The sequence below is a fragment of the Populus alba genome, chromosome 11 (assembly GCF_005239225.2).
Source record: "Populus alba chromosome 11, ASM523922v2, whole genome shotgun sequence".
Classification (NCBI taxonomy): domain Eukaryota; kingdom Viridiplantae; phylum Streptophyta; class Magnoliopsida; order Malpighiales; family Salicaceae; genus Populus; species Populus alba.
The window spans coordinates 13,915,672-13,940,158 of NC_133294.1; the positions used below are offsets into that span (position 1 = coordinate 13,915,672).

General features: G+C 32.0%; 2 protein-coding genes across 2 annotated transcripts; one reads left to right on the plus strand and one right to left on the minus strand.

Moving 5' to 3' along the window:
* The first annotated feature begins 2,579 nt into the window (after window positions 1–2,579).
* On the plus strand, window positions 2,580–3,854 carry LOC118038309 (epidermis-specific secreted glycoprotein EP1). The gene has a single exon (XM_035044633.2). The coding sequence runs from the start codon at window positions 2,580–2,582 to the stop codon at window positions 3,852–3,854; it is 1,275 nt and encodes a 424-aa protein (XP_034900524.1).
* A 7,018-nt stretch (window positions 3,855–10,872) lies between these two features.
* On the minus strand, window positions 10,873–12,249 carry LOC118038320 (epidermis-specific secreted glycoprotein EP1). Its single transcript, XM_035044641.1, has one exon. It carries the CDS (start codon window positions 12,247–12,249, stop codon window positions 10,873–10,875), a length of 1,377 nt encoding a protein of 458 aa, XP_034900532.1.
* Between the last annotated feature and the right edge of the window lie 12,238 nt (window positions 12,250–24,487).

Genomic DNA, 24,487 nt, shown 5'->3' on the forward strand with positions numbered 1-24,487 from the left:
TTACAAAAGAACCATGCAACAAAGATTAGAACGCTCTCTTGAGCTAGGCTTAGATTTTTTTTTTTTAAGTCAAAGGTTAAACTTGTTATTTAACTGTACAAAAGATATGTAAAGATAAAAAAAACTTTTCTTTGCATGGTCAAGTCTTTCGAGCTTTTAAGGCTATCATTATAAAATTGTTCAAATATAGAAAAGCTATAGGATAAAAGGATTATTTTTTTTTATCTTTTAAAGGCGATAAAGTAATTTTACTATATATAAAAAACATTAAATGACTAAATTGTGCCTGATCAATTGATAAATGATATTTTGATTCATGAAAAAGATGATTTTACCTCACTAACAAGGCAGTTATGTAGTGTAGTGAAAGATAAAATAGTTGTCCTTAATGTTTCTTTTGCTTGCTACAAAAAATTAATGAACTAATTACTTTTTGTTTTATACTAATGTATTGGACCACACTCCACAACAGGTAAATACTAAATTTTAAAAAATATAAAATAATATTTTACATTTGAAAAATATTTTTAAAATAGACTTGGGTATGGCGACAATATCAGGCTCAATAGCCTTAGGTCTCACCTTCTAGACCAAAGTAACTTGGGTCTGGTGTTCTCTCAAACCCAAGTTTATGGGTCTAGCTCCCCTAATAAAAATGAAATAATAATATTTATTATAAAAATAATAATATTAATAACAATATTAAACTTGTCTCACCCAAGTTCTTATAATTTTTAATCCCTTCAAATCAAATTTATGGTTTTTCTTCAATGATAATAATATTTGTTTTTCAAATTTCTTGATGATGATGATTAATTTTACCCTTCAAATCAAATCTATGGTTTTTCTTTAATAGTAATAATTTTGTTTTTCAAATTTAATAATAATAATATTAGCAATAATAATAATAACAATTAATTTTACCCTTCAAATCAAATCTATGGTTTTTCTTCAATAGTAATAATATTTTTAAAAAAAATTTAATAATAATAATAATTTTTAATTTTACCCTTCAAATCATATATGTGGTTCTTTTTCATTAGTAATAATATTTTTTAAAACATTTATTATTAGTAATAAAAATAATAATATTAATAATAATAATAAATATGATTGACTCAAGTTCTTATAGTTTTTAATTTTACCATTCAAATTAAATCTATAATTTCTTTTCAATAATAATAATATTTTTTATTTATTTATTATTATTAGTATTATTATTGTAGTTTTACCCTTTAAGAGACTGGGGTCAGGCATCCCTGCCTAACCCGAGATAAAAAATTAATTTTTTTTAAAAAAATTTCTATACTTTAAATTATTGTTTTATATATTTTCAAATTATTTTAATGTATTACTATTAAAAATAAATATAAAAAATATTATTTTAATATATTTTTAAATAAAAAAAGTACTTTTGAACAAAAACTATATTGGTGACAAACATAAAATAGAATTTCTATTGAAGGAATAACAAATTTATAAACATAAAAAATAAATTATTTCAATGAAAAAAATATGATTTGAATTTTTAGATCTAAAACATTAAATTAGATTTTTGGGATTGTTTGTTGTTTATAATTTATTTATACTTTGTTTATAACCAATATTTTGACCCATGTTACTTGAGTCTGATAAACATGTATGTTCCAAGTTTACTTGAATACTTGAGTCTGGCAAATATGTCTGACCTAAATTTACTTGAGTAATTATAATAATGATGATGATGATGATGAATAATCATAACAACAACAACAATAATCATCATACTAACAACAATAATAATAGAAGATAGAATTTCTATTGAAGGAATAACAAATTTAAAAATATAAAACATGAATGATTTTAATGGTAAGATGTGATTTGAATTTTTAGACATAAAATGTTAAATTAGATTTTTGTACTGATCTGTTTGTAATAATAAAAATATGTTTGCTTAGGTTTGATAACTATGTGTAATGCCAGACCCAAACGAGCAGGTTTGTAGCCAAGCAAGCGGGTTTGGCTCTAGCACCTAGGATATGATAGACATGCCTAACTTTAATATCAGATGTCTAACAATCATGTCAATTTCCAGCACTAGACTCTATAAAACCTGAATGAACCGTTCTGTCTTTAATTATTCTTTTAACATCAAATATATTCCTGGAAAAGACAACTCCATCTTAACTGCATGTCTAATAATTTTATATATATATAATTTTTATTTTTTTTTTATAATAACAACCACATCATTACACTAATTCAATTCATCATGCTGTGTATTTTGATGAACTATAAAAGAACAAACCGTGAAACATTCAGCAATGTGTGTGTATTCAAACTAATATTATTCTGAAAAATCCCCCCCCCCTCTCTCTAGAGTTAATCGCAGTAAACCGAGCCACATTAAAACAGCAATACATGCTTACTTGAGATGCTTTGTACGCAAAGATGTACGAATAGTCAAAGAAGTTCGACCTTGAAATTACTAAACGCGCCACCCTCATCTGCTATAAGAAGGCGTTGCCTGCCTGTCTGGTTTTACACCAAAGCCACTCAAATTCTAGATAGACAAGCAGAAGTTAATTTCTTCCATTCCTATGGAACGGTCATGGTTCTTCTCTCTTTTATTGCTATTCTCCATATACAACCTTGCCCAGTCCACCGTCCCTCCTTCTTCCAGATTTAAGGAAGTTAATACTGGAGACTTTGCGGAAGCCCTTTCAGAGTATAGTTCAGATTTTCGCGGCCTGGACCTCTCTGCTTCCATTTTCCAACTTTGCTTTTATAACACCACCCCTAATGCATTCACTCTCGCTATACGTATGGGTACCAGGAGGTCACCTGCAATGAGGCGTTTTGTTTGGGAAGCCAACCGAGGCAACCCAGTCGGGGAAGATGCCACTCTCACTTTTGGTGAGGATGGTAACCTCATCTTGGCAGATGCTGATGGCAGGGTTGCTTGGCAAACCAACACTGCCAACAAAGGTGTTGTAGGCTTGCAAATGCTAACAAATGGTAACATGGTGCTTCATGATTCTAAAGGCAATTTCATCTGGCAAAGTTTTGACTATCCTACAGATACTCTTTTGGTTGGTCAACCTCTTCGTGTTGGAGGCGTCACCAGGCTTGTGAGTCGAGCATCTGACAAACAGAACACAAATGGAGCCTATACCCTGGTCTTAGAACCCGAAAGATTAGCCATGTATTACAAGAGCCCAAACTCCCCCAAACCATATGTCTACTACACATTTAGTAAACAGAAAGGGCGTCTGCAATATGTGAGGCTAAGTAAAACCCCAAATTCGCAAGACCTGAGCCTTGAGTTCTCTACAGGCGCTAGAACCTTGCTCTCTAGGCCCAAATTCAACAGCACAATGTCATTTCTTCGACTCGGGGTAGATGGGAATCTTAGAGTCTTCACTTTCAATGACAAGTTAACTTCTGCTTCTTGGGAAGTGACTTTCACTCTTTTCTCTAGAGACGCACGTATTTGGGAAAGTGAGTGCCAATTGCCACAGAAATGTGGTAAGTTTGGGCTTTGTGAAGACGGTCGGTGCGTTAGTTGCCCATTACCAACTGGGTTTAGGAAATGGACCCAGAAATGTGAACCAGTGAAGTCATCTGTGTGTAAGAAGAATTTCTATTACTATAAACTGGAAGGGGTTGATCATTCGATGAGCAAGTACGGAGATGGAAGTGGACCGATGAAGAAGACTGATTGTGAGAAGAAATGCTCCGGTGACTGCAAGTGCTCAGGCTACTTTTACAACCCAAAGACATCGATGTGTTGGATTGCTTATGACCTACAAACGCTGACCAAGGTTGCCAATCCTACACATGTGGGTTACGTAAAAGTACCGAACCACCAGTGAGAGCTGGCCTGCTTGCTTCACCAATGCAAGTAGTAAAAAAAAAGAGATCTTATTATAGTTTTCTTATATGTACTGTATGTGTTTACCTTGGTGCCCCTAGTTTATTGCTTGCTGACATTTTGTGGAGCAGTGTTTGCTCCTCGCAATTACTTTACTGTTTCTTTCAGTAACAAAAAATAAAATAAAACAGTTGAGCGTTTAAAGGCACCTCTTATTTTTCCCTTTTCACATTCGATTATAGCATTCTATATATATATATATATATATATATATATATATATATATATATATATATATATATATAAAACACGAAAATGCATTACATATTTCTTAGCTCAATTTTGGACCCCTAAAAAAACATTAAAGTTTGAAGGCTTATTGAGGAGTAAATTGAAGAACCTTAAAACCAAGGATCAAGAAGAAAGAGAAGCGCACATTCAGGGACTAAAATTGATTAAAATCAAGGATAAATTTAAAGAAATTGAAAGTTTGAAATTTAATTGAGGATGAAATTGAAGACATCCAATCCTGAGGGTCAAAATTTACATAACCAAGACTTAATCGAAAGAAATCTTGAGAAATCAACCGAAATTGCTCGAACTCAACGAAGTTGACAGATCAAGGCTCCTTTATAAAATGAACAAAGCAGTGCTATTTTAGCACCATTATTCATTTCTTCTTCATTTCTCCCGTGAGGGAGCTAGCTGGGATTCCTTCTTTGCAGAGCATTTAATTTCTTCTTCATTTCTCGAGAATTATTCAATCCAACCAAAACCAGCAGGGACTCTCCCCTGTTCCAGTTGCGATTACCTCTATCTCACTACTGTATAGTCAAGAAATCCAGACCTCTATCCCTTTACCCAGCCCAGAACGCTGCATAGAAACGCCTATTCCAACAGTTAGCCACATGTTTCTTCTTCTTCGTCACACAAGAGGAAGCCTTCACAAACCCCCATTCATTTGCTTTAACCTTTGTTAGTTCAATAAACAGAGTCTGTTTTCTTTGGCAAAACATAGGTTGCCAACGTTGAAAGAAGGAAAAGGTGTGTCCTGCTATTGGGAATATATCACCTCCAGTCCACGTATAACTCCATGTTATGTTGGTTGTGAAAAGAATAGTGTTTAACGTTTTTCTTGATGGACAGTCTTAATCCTTGTTTATGCTTGTTGAAAGTAAGCTGATATCATAAAGCATGAATAATGTTGTAATATCTGTTGACTTGAGATGCATGATCTTGGGTTTACATGTTTTTGGGTTTAAATATGAACATCAGATGAACATTATAGAGGGGTTGTGATAATTGTTATTGTTAAATTATCCGTGCAGATCCTTTGCCATGCTTAAAATCATGTTTTAGTTGGGCTAGACCATTAAAAATTTAAGCAATGAATGGGTATTTATTTTTATGTTATAACTTGCTTTTTAGAATGCTTTTTAAATTATTATTTTTGTTTAAAAATGAATTGAATTGATATTTATTTAATTAATTAATTTTAGATGATTTTAATGTACCATATCAAAACTAAAAACAATTCTGAAAAAAAATATTTTTAATTGGGAAATATTATATATTATAATATCAAATACATATTACTAGCTTGAACCCTACACGCAACAGTATTTTATATTTTTTATATCTAGATATCAACTCTACTATATATTTCTGTTAAATGACACAAGTCAGTTGTTCACAGCATGGATAAAGCAGTAACATACATTTTGGTCTCTGAGGTTTTCCAAAAATATTAATATTATTTTGGGCCATGTATTTTATCTCTCTTGTGAGTAAGTACTTATTTAGTTGTTGTTTCTGGTTCTCTTGTTTTAAAATAAATGCAATTTAGTCCCTAAATGATTTTTTTTTTCAATTAAATACCTAAAGTTTAACCTGGTAGCAGTATTTGACCAAGTTTAAGATTTGAAATGTAGGGACTTAACTGAAAAAAATCATTCCAAGGCTAAATTGCATTTATCTTCAAATAAGAGGACAAAAACTTCAATCAAGGACTTACTCTTAAGAAAAAACAAAATAAAAAATATATATAATGTCCAATATTAAAATCAAGATAAGAAAAAAATAGTTGAAAAATGTTTTAAACATTGTTTATTTTATTATCATTATTTTTTTTGGTGTTTTTAGATTATTTTAAAGTATTGATATAAAAAATATTTTTAAAAAAATTAAAAAGTATTATTTTAATAAAAAATTTAGTAAAAAATATTTTGAAAAATATCCATAACTATATTTTTAAACACGGTTATAAAGCTTTTCCTGAAAGCATTAACAGGAACAATTACATATCAATAGCAATAAACCCAAACCTGATTTTGGAGGAAAGTCATGATCGAGAAGTAATCGTTTAGTTCACGAGGGTTTTCCAGCTTGGGGCAATGCTGCTGATTCAGCTTTGTGCTGGGAAATTGTGGATTCTGACGAGAACATATTTGCCTCAACCTGCCATGAATGATCAAGATTTAATAAGTCTAGAAATAAAAAATAAATTGGGATATCTTCTGTAATAAAAAACACAGAAGTGCTTACAAAAAATTCCAGAAAAAAAATTTATTTTTTTATTCATCACCACAATAATCCCAATCCAAAAAAATAACAAATATAAAATCATCAGTTTAAGTCCTATAAATTTTATGGTTACTAGAGATTTATATGGTCGTTAATTTTAAAATCTATGAAATTAATCGAGATACGCGCATATTGACCTGAACATCTATATTAATAAATAAATAAATAATGACAAATATAATAAAGATTTCCAACTCTCTCTCTGATTTCCCAGGCAGGTAAAAATTAAATCTCTACCACAATAAACACGGTAGACATGGCGTATGTCTGATCCCAGATAGAACTGACAAATGAGAAATAATTAAGAAAGACTTGCATCATTAAAGCATCTTGGCAAAGAAATCATAAGAATAATAAAAAAAAAAAAATGTGACTTTCATTGGCTGGAAATCTTCTTCACAAACAGATTGAACTAACCATTAAACCAAAATGCGAAAACAAGCTTTAAGCTAGAACAGCAAATGAACCAAATCATGATCATGGTTTTTTTTTTCAAAAGAAAAAAAAATCAAAGTGAACTGGTTCTTAACTGCGAACAAAGTTGATCCATACAAACCATTTATGATTGAGCAAGTTCGTATATCCATTACATGTATTCTTAACAAGATCAATATAACAATATCAAGGGATGTATAACTCAACTAGTCAGGTCTTGAGTTTGCTCCATGAAGGTTAGCAGTTTGAGTTCCACAAACCTCAAGATTACTGTAAACTTACATGGTCGTTAACTTTAAGACCCGTGAGATTAGTCGAGGTGCGTGCAAGCTGGCCCGGATATCTACGTTAATCAAAATAAATAAATAAAATCAATATCACAATTATAAGGGGTGTAGCTTAACTGGTCAAATTCTAGGTTTGCTCTCTAGAAGTCACCGGTTCGAATACCACAAACTTCAGGGCCACTAGCTAGGGGCTTACATAATCGTTAACTTCAGAGCTTCGAGGGATTAGTTGAGGTGATATTAATTTTATTTTATTTAGACTTACATAGTCGTTAATTTCAGGGTCTCGAGAGATTAGTCAAGATACACGTAAGCTGGTCAAATACCCACATTTAACAAAATAAATAAATAAATAAATAAAATCAATATCACCCAGGGAATAATAGTTATATAGGTAAAAGAAAGCACCCATGAGATTCAGAAAACCTACAACGAACATCAAAACCTTCCCTTCCATCAGGAAAGGATACAGAACAGAAAGCAAAAAATGAAACACACATTGCATTAGCTGTCTCACTGTCAATATTGCAATCAAAAACAGAAAACTCAAAGCACATATCCATAATAATGCTATCACCAAATTAAGAACTAAATTTAGAAAAGGGAAGACACGGATCTATTTGCATATATTATCAGCACAAAAAGAAGCAATCTTTCAAAGCAAAGCATTACGTGTCTGTCGTGTTACCTCTATTGGCAGAACAGTCTGGTTCAGCTTTCCAGTTAAAAAAATCAATTCTCATGTTTGGTAACAAAACATAAAAAGCTCTTGATCGAGGCTGCATGAAGTCGAATATGTGCCGTATAAAATATGACATGCGGAGTACAAATGTAGCTCAAATTACAATCAAATGTACATTATTAAGGAATAGGATTGAGAAAAAAACCGAAAAACCGATTAAATCAAAAAAAATTAAAAAATAAATAACTGACAAAAACGAATAGTGAAAAAAACTGATTAAACAGATTAAATTTTAAAAAAACTGACCGGTTTGGTTTTATAAACCTGAAACTGAAAAAATAAAAAATAAAACGAACTGGAAAAAAACCGAGCCAAATCGGTTCAAACAGGTTTTTGTGCTAAAAAACCGAACCAAAACCAATCGGTTTGAACCGGTTTCGATTTTTAAAAAAAAAATTCAATTTGGTTACTTTTTTTTATAAAAACCGAACTGAACCGAAAATAAACACCTCTATTAAGCAACGATGGACGCTTTCATGAAGGCAGAATGACAACTGGGAACCCCATTAATCAAGTTTCCTTCGCTTTCTTTCATTTCCCAAACATTTAACAATCTCTACCAAAATAAATTTTTTTTGCAATATTAAGAGCGTGTTTGGGAGTGTGGTTGTTGTTACTTTTCAAAGTGTTTTTCACTTAAAAAAACATGTCAATAATATTTTTTTTATTTTTTTTAAAATCATTTTTTAGATTAGCACATCAAAAACATATTAATTCAAAGTAAAATAAAAAGTTTTCAAATTTTTTCGAAAATGTTTTTGAAAAGCACTCTCAAACACCTTCTGAGTCTATAAAGTCTATAAAGGCACTTGTAAATCTTCTTTTAATAAAGTCTATAAGGTGACTCTTACAAAATTTTCTGTGAAATTGAACTTACAATAGCTATTGCAAATCTTTCTTATATATAGTGTCTTTAAGAACCCTTGTAAATCTTTTGGTGACATTGAGTCAATGAGAGCTCTCACAAATATTTTTTATTTTTAAGTCTGCTCTTGCAAATCTTCTTTTTAACTTTTAAGTTTTAGAGAACTTTTGCAAAACTTTTTGTGATATTTATTTTATGAGAGCTCTCCTAAAAATCTTTACTTTTGAGTCTTTGAGGAACTCTTGCAAATCTTTCTACAATATTAAAAGCCTATGAGGACTTTATACCGTAAACCCCCTTGGCCAGTGGCAGGAACTAGAAACATTGAATGATGGTTGCAGCTTGACTTCTGGTCCAACAGTAACAGCTAAGAAATCCTGTGTTCATAGCTGACGTCTTTAAACAAAGTTATCCGTATATAGCCAATGAGCTTGGGACACGGCGCCATTATCCCCTTCTTGAATACGACGACTAACAAGACAAAATGTTCGGTACTGTTAATTAATGCAAAACAATTTTTCTTTCTTCTTTTTTAGTTTCTTTTCTTTTCTTCTTCAGTAAAAAAAAATGTTCATTTCTTAAAATATCATAATATTTTCCTATCCCATAAAACTAGAAAGAGTGTTCCTGTTATATTTTTTTTCATTTGAGAAAAAAATATGATATTGTTATCATTTTAAAATGCACAAATATTTTTTTTATCATCATTTATCATTATAAATATTTCACCTAATTAAATTAAAAGATATATAAGAATAAACATGACACTATAATACTTTTCACTATTAGACTGTATTAATAATAAAATTTTACACTCATGAACAATATTAATTAAAATTCTTAATGATTGTTATAATTATTCCACAATTAATCTAGTTGTAATGGCTTTCCGATCAAATTAATTTGTTGTTGAGGAGGCGTATATATTTGAATACTTGTACCTCATTAATTTAGAAATTTTAATCTTTCTCTACTATATTTTATAAATAATCGATCAGCTCTAATCTGCAATGCACCAGGAACATTATGATAGCCATTGTTAGTCATAATACAAAAATTAATTGTTTTACCATGGTATATACTCTAAACCTCTGGTAGAATTTTACTATTCTAGTAAGATATCAAAAATTAAATTTAAGGAAGCCTATTGTAACTCGATTAATCATTTTCAATATATAAAACTAATGATATTAATGATACTCATTGTATCAGTATGAACATGAAAATAATATATTAAAATGAACTTAATTAGCCGATTCTAAAAATTAAGAAAGCTTGTGATGTTAATATATATTGGTATTGACATGTATTTGAAAACTTGATTAGCTATCCAATAGAATGAAAACTAATAATACCAAGTGGATTGATTTCAGTATACTTTTGATTAACCATACTCCCACCTATAATAGTTTCCCAACTGATCGTTTGACTTATAGCTTCTCTTGGAAAAATTGTAAATCGCCCTCTCAAGGCACCATCGAGACACCGCATTGCACTTTCTAGCTCGAAATTTCTAGCACTATAGACTATGGAGGCACATCTTTTTGGATATGCTCAGCATTAGGGATGACATGATACCCCAGTATCTTCTTCTTCTTCTTTTTTTGTAACCCGGGGTGTCCGGGCCAGCTTGCGCGCACCACAACTAATCATCGGGTTCACTGAACATCCTGCAAGCCCAGTGAGCATGTAAGGCACTGCGAGAGTGACAGACATACATAAGTAGAGCTTGAACCCTGGTGTGGAGAAAGGAAACAAGTCCCTTCAATCACTAGACCACAATGATACCCAGTATCTTACCAAACATGGTCACAACCTTATTTTACAGTCACAATCTTATCTTATATAGTCACAACTCACAACCTTATCTTTTGAAAAGGAACTTGAAAGCTCCTAGAAAAAACTAAAAAACATATTAAAATTTTGATTAAAAAAACCAAAAATATAAAACTAACATGTGAAATCTAAAATGTTGTCGAGGACTCTTAGATCAAAATATGATATGTAAGAACAAGAAGACACGCGAGCTCAATTGGTTATAGGGAACAATGCCACTTTATTATTATACTGGACGGCTTAATAGTATTGGAAGTGTCAACAAAAAGGCTTAACGTTTTGGTGCCTTTATGTAACCTACATGTGTGGAATTTGAAACCTTGGTTAGGGTTTGGAGATCGTAAGCAATCGTACACCTGGATGTCTCCTTGTTGTAGAAGTAACCCATACACTTACAGTCACTTGAACACTTTTTTCCACAGTCATCCTCCTTCACTACGCTCCCTCTTGCATACTTGCTCATGGAATGATCAACGCCTTCTAATTTATTGTAGTAAAAATCCTTAGAACCACAGGCGGGTGGCTTTACAGGCTCGCAATTCTTGCTCCAGCCCATAAGACCACTTGGTAGTGGGCAAGCAACACATTGGCTGTCTTCACACAACCCAAACTTACCACATCTCTCTGGTAACTGGCACTCACTCTCTGGAAAACCATCCCTGGAGAAGAGATTGAAGCTCACATCCCATGCCATGTAGTCCACCTTATTGTTGTAAGAGTAGATCCTAAGGTTCCCATCTATCCCAATTCTAAGAAATGACAACGTCGCATTGAATTTAGGTCTGGCGTTCACGGCCCAACCACCAGAAGATAAATCCAAAGTCACCTCGCTGGCCGAATTGTCATAAGGATCTGGGTACCACTTTAGAGTCGCATTTTGTAGACGATCTTGGCGTGTATCGAACGTGTAATATAAATATGGTTTAGGAGAATTCGGGCTCTTATAGTACATCACCAATCTTTTGGATTCCATGACCAGGCTATAGGCGCCATCAGAGTTCTCCTTCTGTGAGGCTCGGCTCACAAGCCTAGTCGCACCTCCGACCCGAAGAGATTGACCCACCAAGAGAGTATCAGTAGGAGAGTCGAAGCTTTGCCAGATAAAGTTACCCTTGGAATCATGAAGCACCATGTTGCCATTAGACAGCAATTGCAAGCCAACAACACCTTTATTGGCAGTGTTGGTTTGCCAAGCAACCCTGCCATCAGCATCGGCTAAGACAAGGTTTCCATCCTTTCCAAAGATAAGAGTGGCATTTTCGCGAACCGGGTTGCCTCGGTTGGCTTCCCAAACCCAGCGCCTTAAAGATTCTGACCTCCTAGTACCCATAAGTAGAGCTAGAGTGTATGCATTAGGGGTGGTGTTATAAAACATAAGTTGGAATGGAGAAGTGAATAGGCTAAGTGGACGATAATCTGGAGCATACTCACTACTGTATTGCCCAAACTCTCCTTCATTGACGTACTTGAATGTTGAAGAAGGAGGAACAGTAGAGCGGGCAATGAAGAACATTGATAGGAGCAGACATAGAGAAAACAATTTTGACATGCTTAAATTTCGGCTTGCTGGGTAGCTGTAGATAGCGTGGATACTTATCAGGGCAGAAGGGTCCCTTTTATAAGCAGATAAGGATAGCGTTAGCTCCATGTGACAGAGATACTTATTGCCTCTCTTTCCAAAAGTATATTATATAAATTCAACAGACAATTTATGTCTTTGTATTTTAGATTAGCTTACCCAAATTTCCCCGGCAAGTACTTTTCGGTTAAAATCGCTTTTTCTAAACAGGAAAAAAACAAAAAACAAAAACAGAGCTAGAAAAGGGAAATTATGGAAGTACTCCATTTTTATCATGAATTTACCTGTTTTATGAGAGGTTGAGGCTTTGTGCCAATGGCTGATCGCCTTCTAATGGAAATTCGGCTGTTCAAAGAAAATAAAAGAGAAGATGTGAGATGTCCCTCTCATGACAGATTGCTCGCAAGCTGGAAGAGATCCGAAACATTAATCTCAAGGATGGATTCAAATTGAATTTGGTCAAAGTGACAGCTCACTTTTGGTCCATATTGACGCTTTTAAACAGTTCTCCCCTTCAAAGACATCTTGGATTCCAGCGCCTGTAAAGGAATAAAAAAAATAAAACAAAACAAGAAAAGAGTCTGCGTCTTTGATCAAGTTGTTTGGCCATTCACGACCAAGAAATCAAGGAATAGTGTGTGTATGTTCTCATCACATTGATGCCGAGTACCATAGTCACTTGAGTCACGAAGAAAGGGTAACTCGTCAAGAAGGTGACGGTTTCACATCCAAATCAAATGTTAAAGGCTAGACGCTCTCGTTATCCCCCTCAGCCTTAGTCTTATCCAACTCGAAAAAGAGTGAAGTAGTTTATAAGATTCCCATGTAGGAGTTTCTTCATATTCATATTAATGTGTGTGTAAGCGTCAACATCAATGTTAAGCGATAAAATAATACTTATATAAGAACTTCAACTTATTATAGTCATCTAAGTTCCTCACCTCATTCTACAATCTTATAATATATTATAGTCATCAGTAATACTCTTTAAATCATAAAGTCCATATGTTATATGTTATGATATCAACTGTAACACTCCAAGCTTTTTAATTATGATTTCTACTATTAAAATAATTAAGCTTTTTAACTTCCAATATACTACATTTTTCATTATGATTATAGTCAAGTAATCCCTAACTTTATCTGATAAGTCAATTTCCACAATTAATAAACAATTACAAAGCATGATATATAAAATATAAGAAAAATTATGGTTTAGGTTTTATATGATTTAAGCTCTAAAGTACTATACGAAATGTAATATCTTAAAAGTTTATTTAAAAAGAGAAATTTTTAACAAAAGATAATTAATACTTTCAATCCAGACATTAATTACATGCCAAGTTTTACATTTCAAAAGGATTATATATAACAAAATTACATTTTTAATAACTAACAAAAGAAATTTCTAATCATTTATTTATTTTGCATGATGTTGCGAGGTACCTGAAAATTTATTTAATATCAAATATAATCAGCTTTAACTACAATGATTATCTACTCTTATCTCTTCTATGTATTTATCACATCAAAAACTATGTTGTTAGTTTCTTATTTTACTCATAACCATGAGAATCAATACAATCACCACAATTTAAGACCATACCAATGTCCTCTCTAGCCTAAACTTAGGCATTTATTTCATTACCAAATTAATTGGTTTCTCTATTCATTAATTAACCAAAGGGGTGTTTGTTTGACGGAAAGTGGTTTCCTGGAAATCACTTTTCAAACTTTTTTATGTTTATTTGTCATTAGAAAAATTGTTTAACGAAAAACACTTTTCAATTAAATGAAAATTTGGTTTGGTTTTCAGGAAAGTGTTTTCCTTTTATTTTGGACAGAAAACACTTTCCTGAAATTGTAAAAAAATTAGAAATATCGTATTATTTGCTGAATTATTTTGCATCACTTTTGGTCCCAAAAATTAGTATAAAAAAAAGTTGAGAGATAGATGTTCTACATACTGAGCAACAACTTATTTGCCTTATTCTCTATTATTTTCTTAGCCTTTTTTGCCCCCTAGTTTTCTTTCTTAGTTTTTTTCTTGTTTTACTCTCTATTTTAGAGATTAGTTTCTTCTTATTTGTAGAAAAATTATGAGTTTTATTCCTTTAGGTTTGTATACCTTGTTAAAGAGTACAATTAAACAAGGTGGTGTAATGAAAATTTTGAAAATCTTATCAAAATCATTTAGTTTCCGCAAAAAAATCAGTGATAAAGCTTTAAAAATAAATAATAAATCTTTGATAACAACAAATTATTTATGCTAATTTTATTCTAGCATGTTTGTTGAGGTTTAAAGCTTTAATTTGATCTTATTTTTTAGAATTGTTTTTTTTTGCAAATTTAGTATATACATACGTTTTAATATAAACTAAACAAATTTTTTCACAGCATTAAAAAAAAATTGTCTATTGAAGCTCATCTTTTGGTTTTTATGATTCATGCTATTTTTTAATCTTTTTACCTCGTTTTTGGTAATGCAATGCATAATGCTTTTGTAAAAATGATTTTCAATTGAAAATACATAAAAAAAATATTTTTAATTTTTTTTTATATTAGCATATCAAAATAAAATAAATAAAAAACTTACAAAAACATCAATTTGATGCTTTTTTAGACGATTTAAAAAATCACTTTGAAAAGCGGGTTGAACTAGATAAAAAATCAGATCATCGATTTTCATAGTAATTAGCATGTCCTATCTTGGTCAATAGAAAATAGGTTTTAGTTTTAAATTATTTTATAAAATAAATATTTTATGAATTTCTAATTCTCTAGTAGATTTGAAATTGAAAAGGTGATTAGGCATGCTAAAATTGCCTAGGACAACGGTCTAACAAATAAAAAAAATTCCAAATATGTCTATCATTTTTGTTTTCAAAAAGGTATCTTTTTCAATATATGAAAATTAGATATCAAATAAGATTTGTTTCTTGCCCACAATTTTACAAACTTGAGTTATCTTAAGATGAAAATTGATAAAAAAAAAAATTAATAAAAAAACTATTAGAACCATTAGACTAGAAAGACATTAAATTAGCATTTTTAAATGAAAAAGTGGTAGAAAAACTTTACATAGAAATGGGTTTTTCCTAATTGAGTTATGGACCTGAGTTGTCCCTATAAAAACAAGTACCTTGTGAAATGAAGGACATTCTGATGTTTAAGTTAGTATTTGGGTTTGGTTGATCAAGTGACAATCATGAAAAAAGTTAAAAGGATGAAAAATAGTTGTCGCATGTGTGCGGCGTCGCGGCGAAAAATATATATATGTCCCACTTTAAATCTAAAATGTAAATCTATTTGGCAAATATGGAGAGACAATAAATTCTTGTCGTTTATCGATGGAAAATGAAATGGAAGTCGCCACCTAATATTTTGGTCACTAGGAACCCTAACTGGTCTTAGAGATCGGGTACGGGGACTGGTTGCGTAAAGGGAAGGTATTAGCACCCCAAATACGCCTTACCTAAGGTAAGCTGCATTGTTTGATTGTCTGATAAAAAGCTAAAGTGTTATTGTATTTCTAATTGTTGATCTATTTATGGTTCAAGAAAAGTCCTCCTCAATAAGGAGGTCCTTATCTTATCGGGTAAAATCGTAATCGTTCTAACGTCTATATAAAAACTATATTTTTAATATCAGGAATATGTTTTACATATAAATTCGTAATCCCCAATACTAAAAGAAGACAAAAAGATTTTTTAGAATTATTGAAATATTGGCCTAGTTCTCGTGGTTCTAACAAACTTGTTGTTAAAGCCAAAATGCATGCTAATACATATATTTTTTTGAAATTTCTTTTGTTGTATGAAAAATATGATGTGATGATTTTTCTTTATCTTGGAGAGACTAGGTCGTATGCATTAAAACAAAAACATTTTTTTTATATGTATATATATATTTTTTGATGTCTTGACGAAAAGCGGGTATTTTAATACTGGATTTGTATCTTTACGGTATAAAAATACAAACCAACATTAAGTCATTTTGGTAAAAATATGCAGGAAAATCAACAATAGTTTTTAAGGATTTTTCAGAATTTTTGGAAGCAAAGCATTTTTATTTTTTTTAATTTTTGATGTTTTTGATGAAAACCGGGTATTTTAATACTGGATTTGTATCTTTACGGTATAAAAATACAAACCCATATCAGGCAATTTTGGTAAAAATATGCAGGAAAATCAACAATATTTTTCAAGGATTTTTCAGAATATTTTTTAAATTTGTTTTGATATATATATATATATATATATATATATAAAAATTATGTGGGCTGGGCCGGCCCAACTAACTGGGTCGGACTCAGCCCCAAAAAGGTTGGGCCGGTCTCGGCCCAACCAACTCTCCATATCTTTGTATGGGCCAGAATCCGTCTAGCCCATCAACACATCATAACTGGGCCAGAGGCGGCCTGGCCCAGTTAGAGAAGACCATCAATGTTGGGCCAGAACCAGCCTGGCCCAGCACTGGAAAACCAACAAGGAGGGGGGGAATTATTTTCCCCTCCCCTCTCCTGCATGCAGAAAACGTTCTGCATGCAGGAGAAACCAAAATGAAAAAAAAAAAAAAACAAAGAGGGGGAAGAAGAGCTTACCTGGTGCGGAGGAGGAGTTGTCTTGCTGATCGGACTGCTTTGCTGGTGGTGTTGTGGTGGAGGCCGGTGGCGATGTCGTGGCTCACGGACGGCGACTCCTAGCAGCGGCTACTGTTTCAAGCGGCGGTGCTATTGTTTTGTTCAATGGTTTTCCCTTTATCCTCCCAGTTGTTTTTTTAATTTTCCTACCCCGTTTCAAGCTTTTCCTTTCGTCCCTATATTTCGATTCCTCTCCCTTTCGGTTCGTTTTTTTTGGTTCGTTCTCTCCTCTCTCTGGTTCGTTTATTTTTTCTCCTGCGTTTCGTTTGTTTTTTTTTCTCTGTTTTTCTTTGGTTCCTTCTCTCGGTTCCTTCTCTCCTCTCGGTTTCCCCTCCTGAAAATTGGTCTTGAGAGTAGTATTTATAGAGTAAAGGGGAGCAGGGGTGTCCCTATCGTCGTCCTATCGCTGTGTGTGGGGGGTGACGCCAACCTGCACTGCCGTAGCACCGGTCGAGGCAACCAATGGGCGTGGCTGGCAAGGCGCGGCTCCCCTGGTCTTTCATAATGAGGGGCGTGAGGCGTAGCACGCGAGAAGAGAGAGAGAGAGACAAAAAAAAAACTTTTCTTTCTTCCCCTGCTGCATGTCCAGGGGAAGAAGAAAGAGGAACAGTGTCGTTCAAAATGACATCGTTCCGGTCTTCTTCTTTCTTTCTTTTTTTTAACATGAAACGGCGTCGTTTTGGACAATACGCGATGTTTCATTTAAATAAAACAAAGCACCCAGAACGCGCCAATTTTCAAATCAGCCCTCAATTATCTTTTGTACATTTCAATTGCATCCCTTTCAATTTCCATCTTCGCCCCTTATGTTGGCCGCGTTTTTCACTTTAGTCCTTGGCCTCTGATTTATGCAATTGAGCCCTCAGTTGATCAATAAACTTCCAATTTCTTCAATTAGGCCGCTGAATTAATCAATTACAGCCCCTTTATTTACGCGCCCTTTCCAATTTGGTCCTTGGTTTCAGATTTTCTCAATTAAGTCCCTAATTGGCCATTAAACTTCAATATTTATGCAATTAAGCCCCTGATTTGACCAAATCAATTCTTAAAAATTATAATTTGACCCCAGAACTTTAATTTCTTCCAATTAAAGCTCAAATTGACTTAAAAATCAATTTTTCTTGCAATCAAATCCCCTATAAATTCAATTAAAAATCCAATTAAGTCTATAAACATCCAAATTTGGACTTTTCTCCTCAAACTTCAAATTTTCTTATCCGACAGGGCTCTCATCATTCAAGAATATACTGTCAAAAATTCCATCTTTGTATTTTTAACCTCCTTAACCAATTTTTCTGACCATTTTCTGAGTGCTTCTGCCTCCTATTATTTTTCTAATCTCTTTTGGCTATTTATTTTATTATTATTATTTTTTGTCATTATTATATTATATTATTATTTTTTTTGGTTAAAAATTTATTTTTTTGTGGGGACCAGAAAATGGGTTACAACAATAGTGTGTAGTTATATGTAAAGAAGCTCTATGTGTTCTGTCTCTATTGTTGAGATGAAAAATAAAATATATTTTTCTCTCTTACTAAATATGAGAATATATAGTCTACATTGAAATATATTTGAAAAACATTCAGAGTAACTTATCATGAAATATGACTTTCTTCACTATGATAACTTTAGTTGAGGTCGTAGCTTGTACAGTTTTACGTGGTGCTAGCTTGTATAATTTGTCAATTCATCCATTTTTCTAGAAATTTGGCCACACTTATTAAACCTTACTTGATGAGTGTTTTGAGAGAGAGAGTGGAAGTTGTTGCGTTATTGGTGTTAGCCTTATAAAGTTAAGAATGTAAGATTTGGGAGAAAGGTAAAGGGGTGGCTGGGAAGTGGGGACTATCAACTTTGGACTCAGGCCTCGAGACTCAGGAGGGAGAGTCGATAAATTTTGCAACTTTTGTTAGACTCGTAAACTTGATCCGAGTTGACCGAGTTACTAATTTTCGAGTTTTTAGCCTAATTCTACATGCTATATATATATATATATATATGTTGACTTGTGAAATCAAATAATTTTATGAGTCAACTCGCAATTTTAACAACAATAATCACAATCAAGAAAGATTTCAGAACACTGATGAAATTCTTTGATGTTTCTCCTTTTGTCCAAAGTGTTGAACGTGACTTGCTGTAAAATGTTGCCTTCTGAAAGGGAATTGTTTTAGCTGGCACATCTCTGTTTACAAAGCCGTGCATTAATATTGCTCTTCTATCAATATTTTGAGCTATTCCCACTCCCAAACTTTTGTCTTCCCATTTTACTTTGTCTAAAAAAATCTCGACCTAAAATCAGACCATTAGATCTTTTTACTTCCAATTGTTCATGTGGGCATGTCTATTGATGGATATTGTCATAACATAATTTTTTATTATATTTTTAATATTTTAAAAAAAATCTAAAAAAACCAATAAAAATCCAAAAATATATATTTTTAATATATTTGCATTGTGTATTGTTAAATTTGTGAAATTTAGAACAAATTATTTATTGTTGTGTTTATATTTTTTTTGGATTTGTTGGACATGGTTTATTGGGATTGATATGTGTTTTTGATTTGAGATTATTTGATGATTTTGTGGTAGATTGTGAGTTTATTTTCAAAGTTATGGTTGGTAATTGAATATTAAATCTTGATGCATGAATTATATTTGGGTTTATATTGATTTATTTGAATTAGCATGAAATTTTAACAAATTTCATAAATTAATAAGATTCTTGTAAATTTTTTGTTGTGCTTGGTATTGAGTTGGTGAACGATAACTTGTCATAAGTTGATATCATGGTTAAAAAAGCCTAATTAAAATATTTTATTTGTGTTTTGTCAAACATGATCTTAGTCTAATTTTAATATTTTTTTATAATAATTTTTGAAAAACTATTTTTGCAATTAATTTTGAATTTCCCACTTTTTTGCCCTCCTCAATTTAACATGTGAAATTTTGATCTACATTCGAGTTGTTTTTGTCAAAGAACCATTTCAACCTAAAAGCTTAAGCTGTTAGGTGAGGTCCCAGGATATGATTTATATTATTCTCTAACACACCCCCTCAAGTGAAAACCCTTTAGGCTTGAAACTTGCACAGGCTCACATTATCTTGTGCTTAATTTTTATCAAATAAATGGGGATGGTGAGATTCGAACTCGTGACCGCATGGTCATAAGGCTCTAATACCATGTCAAAGAACCATCTCAACCTAAAAGTTTAAGCTGTTAGGTGAGGTCTCAGGATATGATTTATATTATTCTCTAACAGTTTTTTAGTATTAAATAAATCAATTTCCTTCCATAAAAATCATTCTTTCAAAAATAAAATTTTAATTTTAATTTTTATATGGCCAAGTTTCTCAAAAATAAATTATATTTTCATAATTCAACATACTAAAAAATCATAAAAATAATCTTTTTATTTTGCATGCATATTAGATTTTATAACTAGTTTACTTTTAAGTCTTAGATGACTTGTGCAAACTTAATTCCAAAGCATCACTCTCGCATATTTGAATCCCAAATAATTTTTTTATGTTTTCTTTCTTAAACTAGTCACCTTTTGATTTGATCACTTTTCAAAAACAAATTTATATGTGCTATCTTTTCTTTACAAGTTTGCTAAAAATACCTAAGAAAAAACATTATTCGTGGATTTTATACCGTAAATATTGTTGTCGCACCCGACATCGCGGCGGCCCTAAAAAATAATTCTCTTGAATGAATTAATTATGGAAAAAAGAAAAAGAACAGATTCTGGCATCCGGTTCTTTTAGAAAAAATATCTCGTTTGAGGAGTCGCCACCTAGTATTATGGTCACTAGGAACCCTAACTGGTCAACAGAGATTCTATGGTTCGGGATTGGTTACGTAAAAGGAAAGATATTATCACCCCTTAAACGTTCTGCCTAAGGCAAACTGCATTGCTGGTTTTGTATTAAATTGCTAAATGTTTATTAGTTTATGTTGTGATGATTTGTTTAAATATTCCTGACTCTGGTGCCAGTGAATATTCGAGCTCGAATAATTCCAACTCTGGTGTTGGTAAAAATTCATAGCTACAAAAAAATTAGATTAATGTTTTTTATTCCATACTCTAGCGCTAGTGAATAAATAAAAATAAATTTATTTTTTACGCATGCACATATTTTTTATTTTTTAGCTAAATAAAATAAAAATACAACGAATAAAAATAATATAAATTTAAACTGGTATTTTTATTCCTGACTCTGGCGTCAGTGAATAAACCAATAAATTTACATTATTTTTATTCATGCATACACATTTTTTTTATTTTTTTTCTGCTTTTTTTTTCTATTTTTTCTATTTTTTTGTATTTTTTGGGCTGGGCCTAGCTCAGCCCACATGGGCTGGGCTGGGCCCAACCCGGTCACTGGCCCAAACCAGTGACTAGCGAATTTCATCTGCAAGCGTGCGTGAATTTTTCACGCACGCTTGTTGTAGTCCCCACTTAATTAAATCTCTAATGCACAGTACTGGTGAATTATTTTACAACGCTTGGAGACACTTGCCTGGGAGCAGAATGAAGGCGATGGTGCTGTGCTGGACGACCGCACTGCCTCCTCTTGGTCTGTTTTTTCCTTTGCTTTCTTTATTTCCTGGTTTGCTTTTGTTCTTGCTTTCAGCCTCCCGGTTCTGCTCTTATTTTTAGTTCCCCCCCCGGTTCCTCAGTCCTTATGATGAAGAACAGAGGACGGTGCAGGCTTCTCCTTTTGAATTTGGGTCTGTTGTTTTGCTATGCATGTGGTATTGTTCGTCTATGTTTTCTGGGTTTCCGTTTTTCCTTTGTCTGTAGGGACGAGAGCAATGGCCAAGTCAATACTCCTATCCGTCCTGCTCCTTCACTTTTCCTTCTCTTTTCTGTGTTTTGGGTTTTTTGTTCGGTATTTCTGCTTTGATTTTTGCCCTGATTTTCCCCGGTTTCTGGTTTTTTCGTCTGGGTTTTAGCTTCTTCCTTAGACTTTTTCCCCGCGGTCTTTCTTTCGCCCAAATTTCTTCGTTCTTCCTCTGTTTTATAGAGTCTGATCGGTTGTAACGGACGGCATGTAGAGGGACGGTAACATTGAAATGTCAATAACTAAGGTGAGCGAATGATTACTGCCCATAACTGCTGGTAACGGTCCCTGGTTAAAGACGAAGAAGATGAACAGTGCTCTTTCAAACGACGTCGTTTTGGTATATAAGATGGCCATTTGCGTTTTGACCCATGAACTTCCAAACATTTTATAATTAAGTCCTTGGTTTAAACTGTAATTACCCCTGAATTTCGGCGCCTTTTACAAGTTAGTTCTTGGACTTTAATCTGCTGCAATTGTGCCCCCAATTAACCCCAAACTTTGCTATTTTTTTAATTAAGTCCTTGATTTCATTAATTTAATTAAATCCAAGTCCAATTAAGTTTCAAAACTTATCAATTCTCCAATTAAACTCTTAATTGGATCAATTAAATTAATTCCAAGCTTAATTAATTCTCAAAACTTATTAATTCTCCAATTAAATCCTTGATTGGATTAATTAAATTAATTCCAAGCTTAATTAAATTAATTCCCAAGTTTAATTAAACCCCAAAACTTCCAATCATTTTGCCATTAACCCAAATTTTAATTCATTCTTCCTTTATTTCATTTTACTTATTTTTTCATCATTATTATTTTTTCATCATCATTTTTTTTTTTATCATTTTCAGTAAATAAAATAATAATAATAATTAAAATAAAATGGTCAAAAATTGGGTTATGACAATTGTAAAGAGATAGCAACTTTCATAATGCAATTTTTAACCCCTCTCAAATAGTATATTTAAAAAAAAAAAAAAAAGAGCAAAACAAAAGGTATTTCAATACAAAAAAGAGAAAAAAAATACATTTCAAAAAGTTTAAAAAATATATTTCAAAAAATATAAAAAGTTTACAATCATTGTAAAGAGTTGAGATTGATCTAAAAGAACTAATGGCCACAACCATTTCACCAAGAAAGCTTTTAAGAGCTTCATCTTTGTCTATGAATAAGGGGAATGTAAGAAACAAGTGCTCCTAAGTTAGAGAGAATAAACACAAAATTAGAGAGAGAGAGAGAGAGAGAGAGAGAGAGTTTTAAGCTACGAAAATAAGTTGTATGAGCTACAAAATAGTAAAGAAGAGAAAAAAAAAATAAGAGAGAAAGGAAAGAAAAGAAAAGGAGAAATAAAAGAGAAAAGAAGAAACTCTGAATAGAAAAAAAAAATCAAGAACACCACTCAAATCCAAACCAACCCGCAACACTAGCTCTTTTCCTTCTTTTCTTATTTTTATCTTAGGTTTTTGCATGAAAATTACTATTCGTTCAATTTTATTTTATTTTTATTGGCTTTGCAATAGCATTATCTTCATTTCATAAAACTATGTATTTAGCTTTTTTACATATGCATGTAGGTAAAGAAATTCATTTATAAAAATTGATAACTTTTCACTCATTTTTTTTTTATTATTTTATTTTATTTTTACTAGATTTGCAACAGAGTTAGCTAGATTCATATTGTCACATTTTTATGTATGCATGTACGTGAGAGAGATCTATTTTTGAAAATTTGCAACTTTTCACTCATGCAATTTTTTTATTTTATTTTATTGTTCTAGCTTTGCAATGAAATTATTATCACTTTGTAAAAAAATTCCATCATCTTTTTATGTGTGTGTGTAAATATTTATTTTTCAAACAAGAACACAAATTACATCAATGAGTTTTTCAAGTTTGCGTCATATTTTGATCAAAGCTTGAGTATTAAACAATTAATTCAAAGTGTCTTCTAGTTTTTAAAAACCGATGTAAGTCTAGCATGATATTTTTAACTTTAAAAAGTGTTTAAAAATATATCGAAGAGTTTTCATCAAGTTAACGATATGTTTAGTTTAAACTTGGATTTTAATGGTTAAATAAGTCTTTTAGTTCTAGGTTCAACATGGGCCTAGCATTACTTTTTACTTACTAAAAACAAATAAAAAACAAAAAAAATACTGCCAAAGTTGTGAAACTCTTGATTTAGAATCGGATGCTAACTTAATGAATATCCACTAACAATAAATAACTTGTGAATAAGTTTATAAAATAAATAGACAGTTAATGACATATGTAAAATAAATAGCTAAGATAATATTTTCTAAAAAAAAATATGGTAGGACAATGTTATACTGAGAAAAATTGAATGGTAATTTTATGTTTATATGCTAAAACACAACACCTACGTAATTTTATGTTCAAGTTAAATCATAGGATATTACGCTAAACTTTAGAAATTTTAACCAACACTTAGTTAACATTTCACATAAAAGCTAAACATTGAATATAGAAAACCACCTTTTATTTTATTTTTTTAAATATGTTTTAGCTTTTAAAATCATCTCTAAAGATCATAAATTCCTAATAAATACGGGCAACGAGAGAGATGCTTGCAGAGGTTCAAATTAAAGAGCAATCGCATGGCTCCTTGTGCCTTTTATTTGATCTCCCTCTTCTATTTTTATCCTTGTTGAAGACCCAATTCCAAATTTCCAAAAAAAAAGTCCAAGGCCAATCTTTATGTGGGCTCGTGAATAGCTCGTAAGATGGACTAGCAAGGCCCATTGAAAATGGGCCAGTCAATCTCTACGTTCCATTGAAAATGCATTTTT

Coding starts and splice junctions, on each gene's coding strand:
- LOC118038309 (XM_035044633.2), top strand. CDS start 2,580: ATGGAACGGTCATGGTTCTTCTCTCTTTTATTGCTATTCTCCATATAC.
- LOC118038320 (XM_035044641.1), bottom strand. CDS start 12,249: ATGGAGCTAACGCTATCCTTATCTGCTTATAAAAGGGACCCTTCTGCC.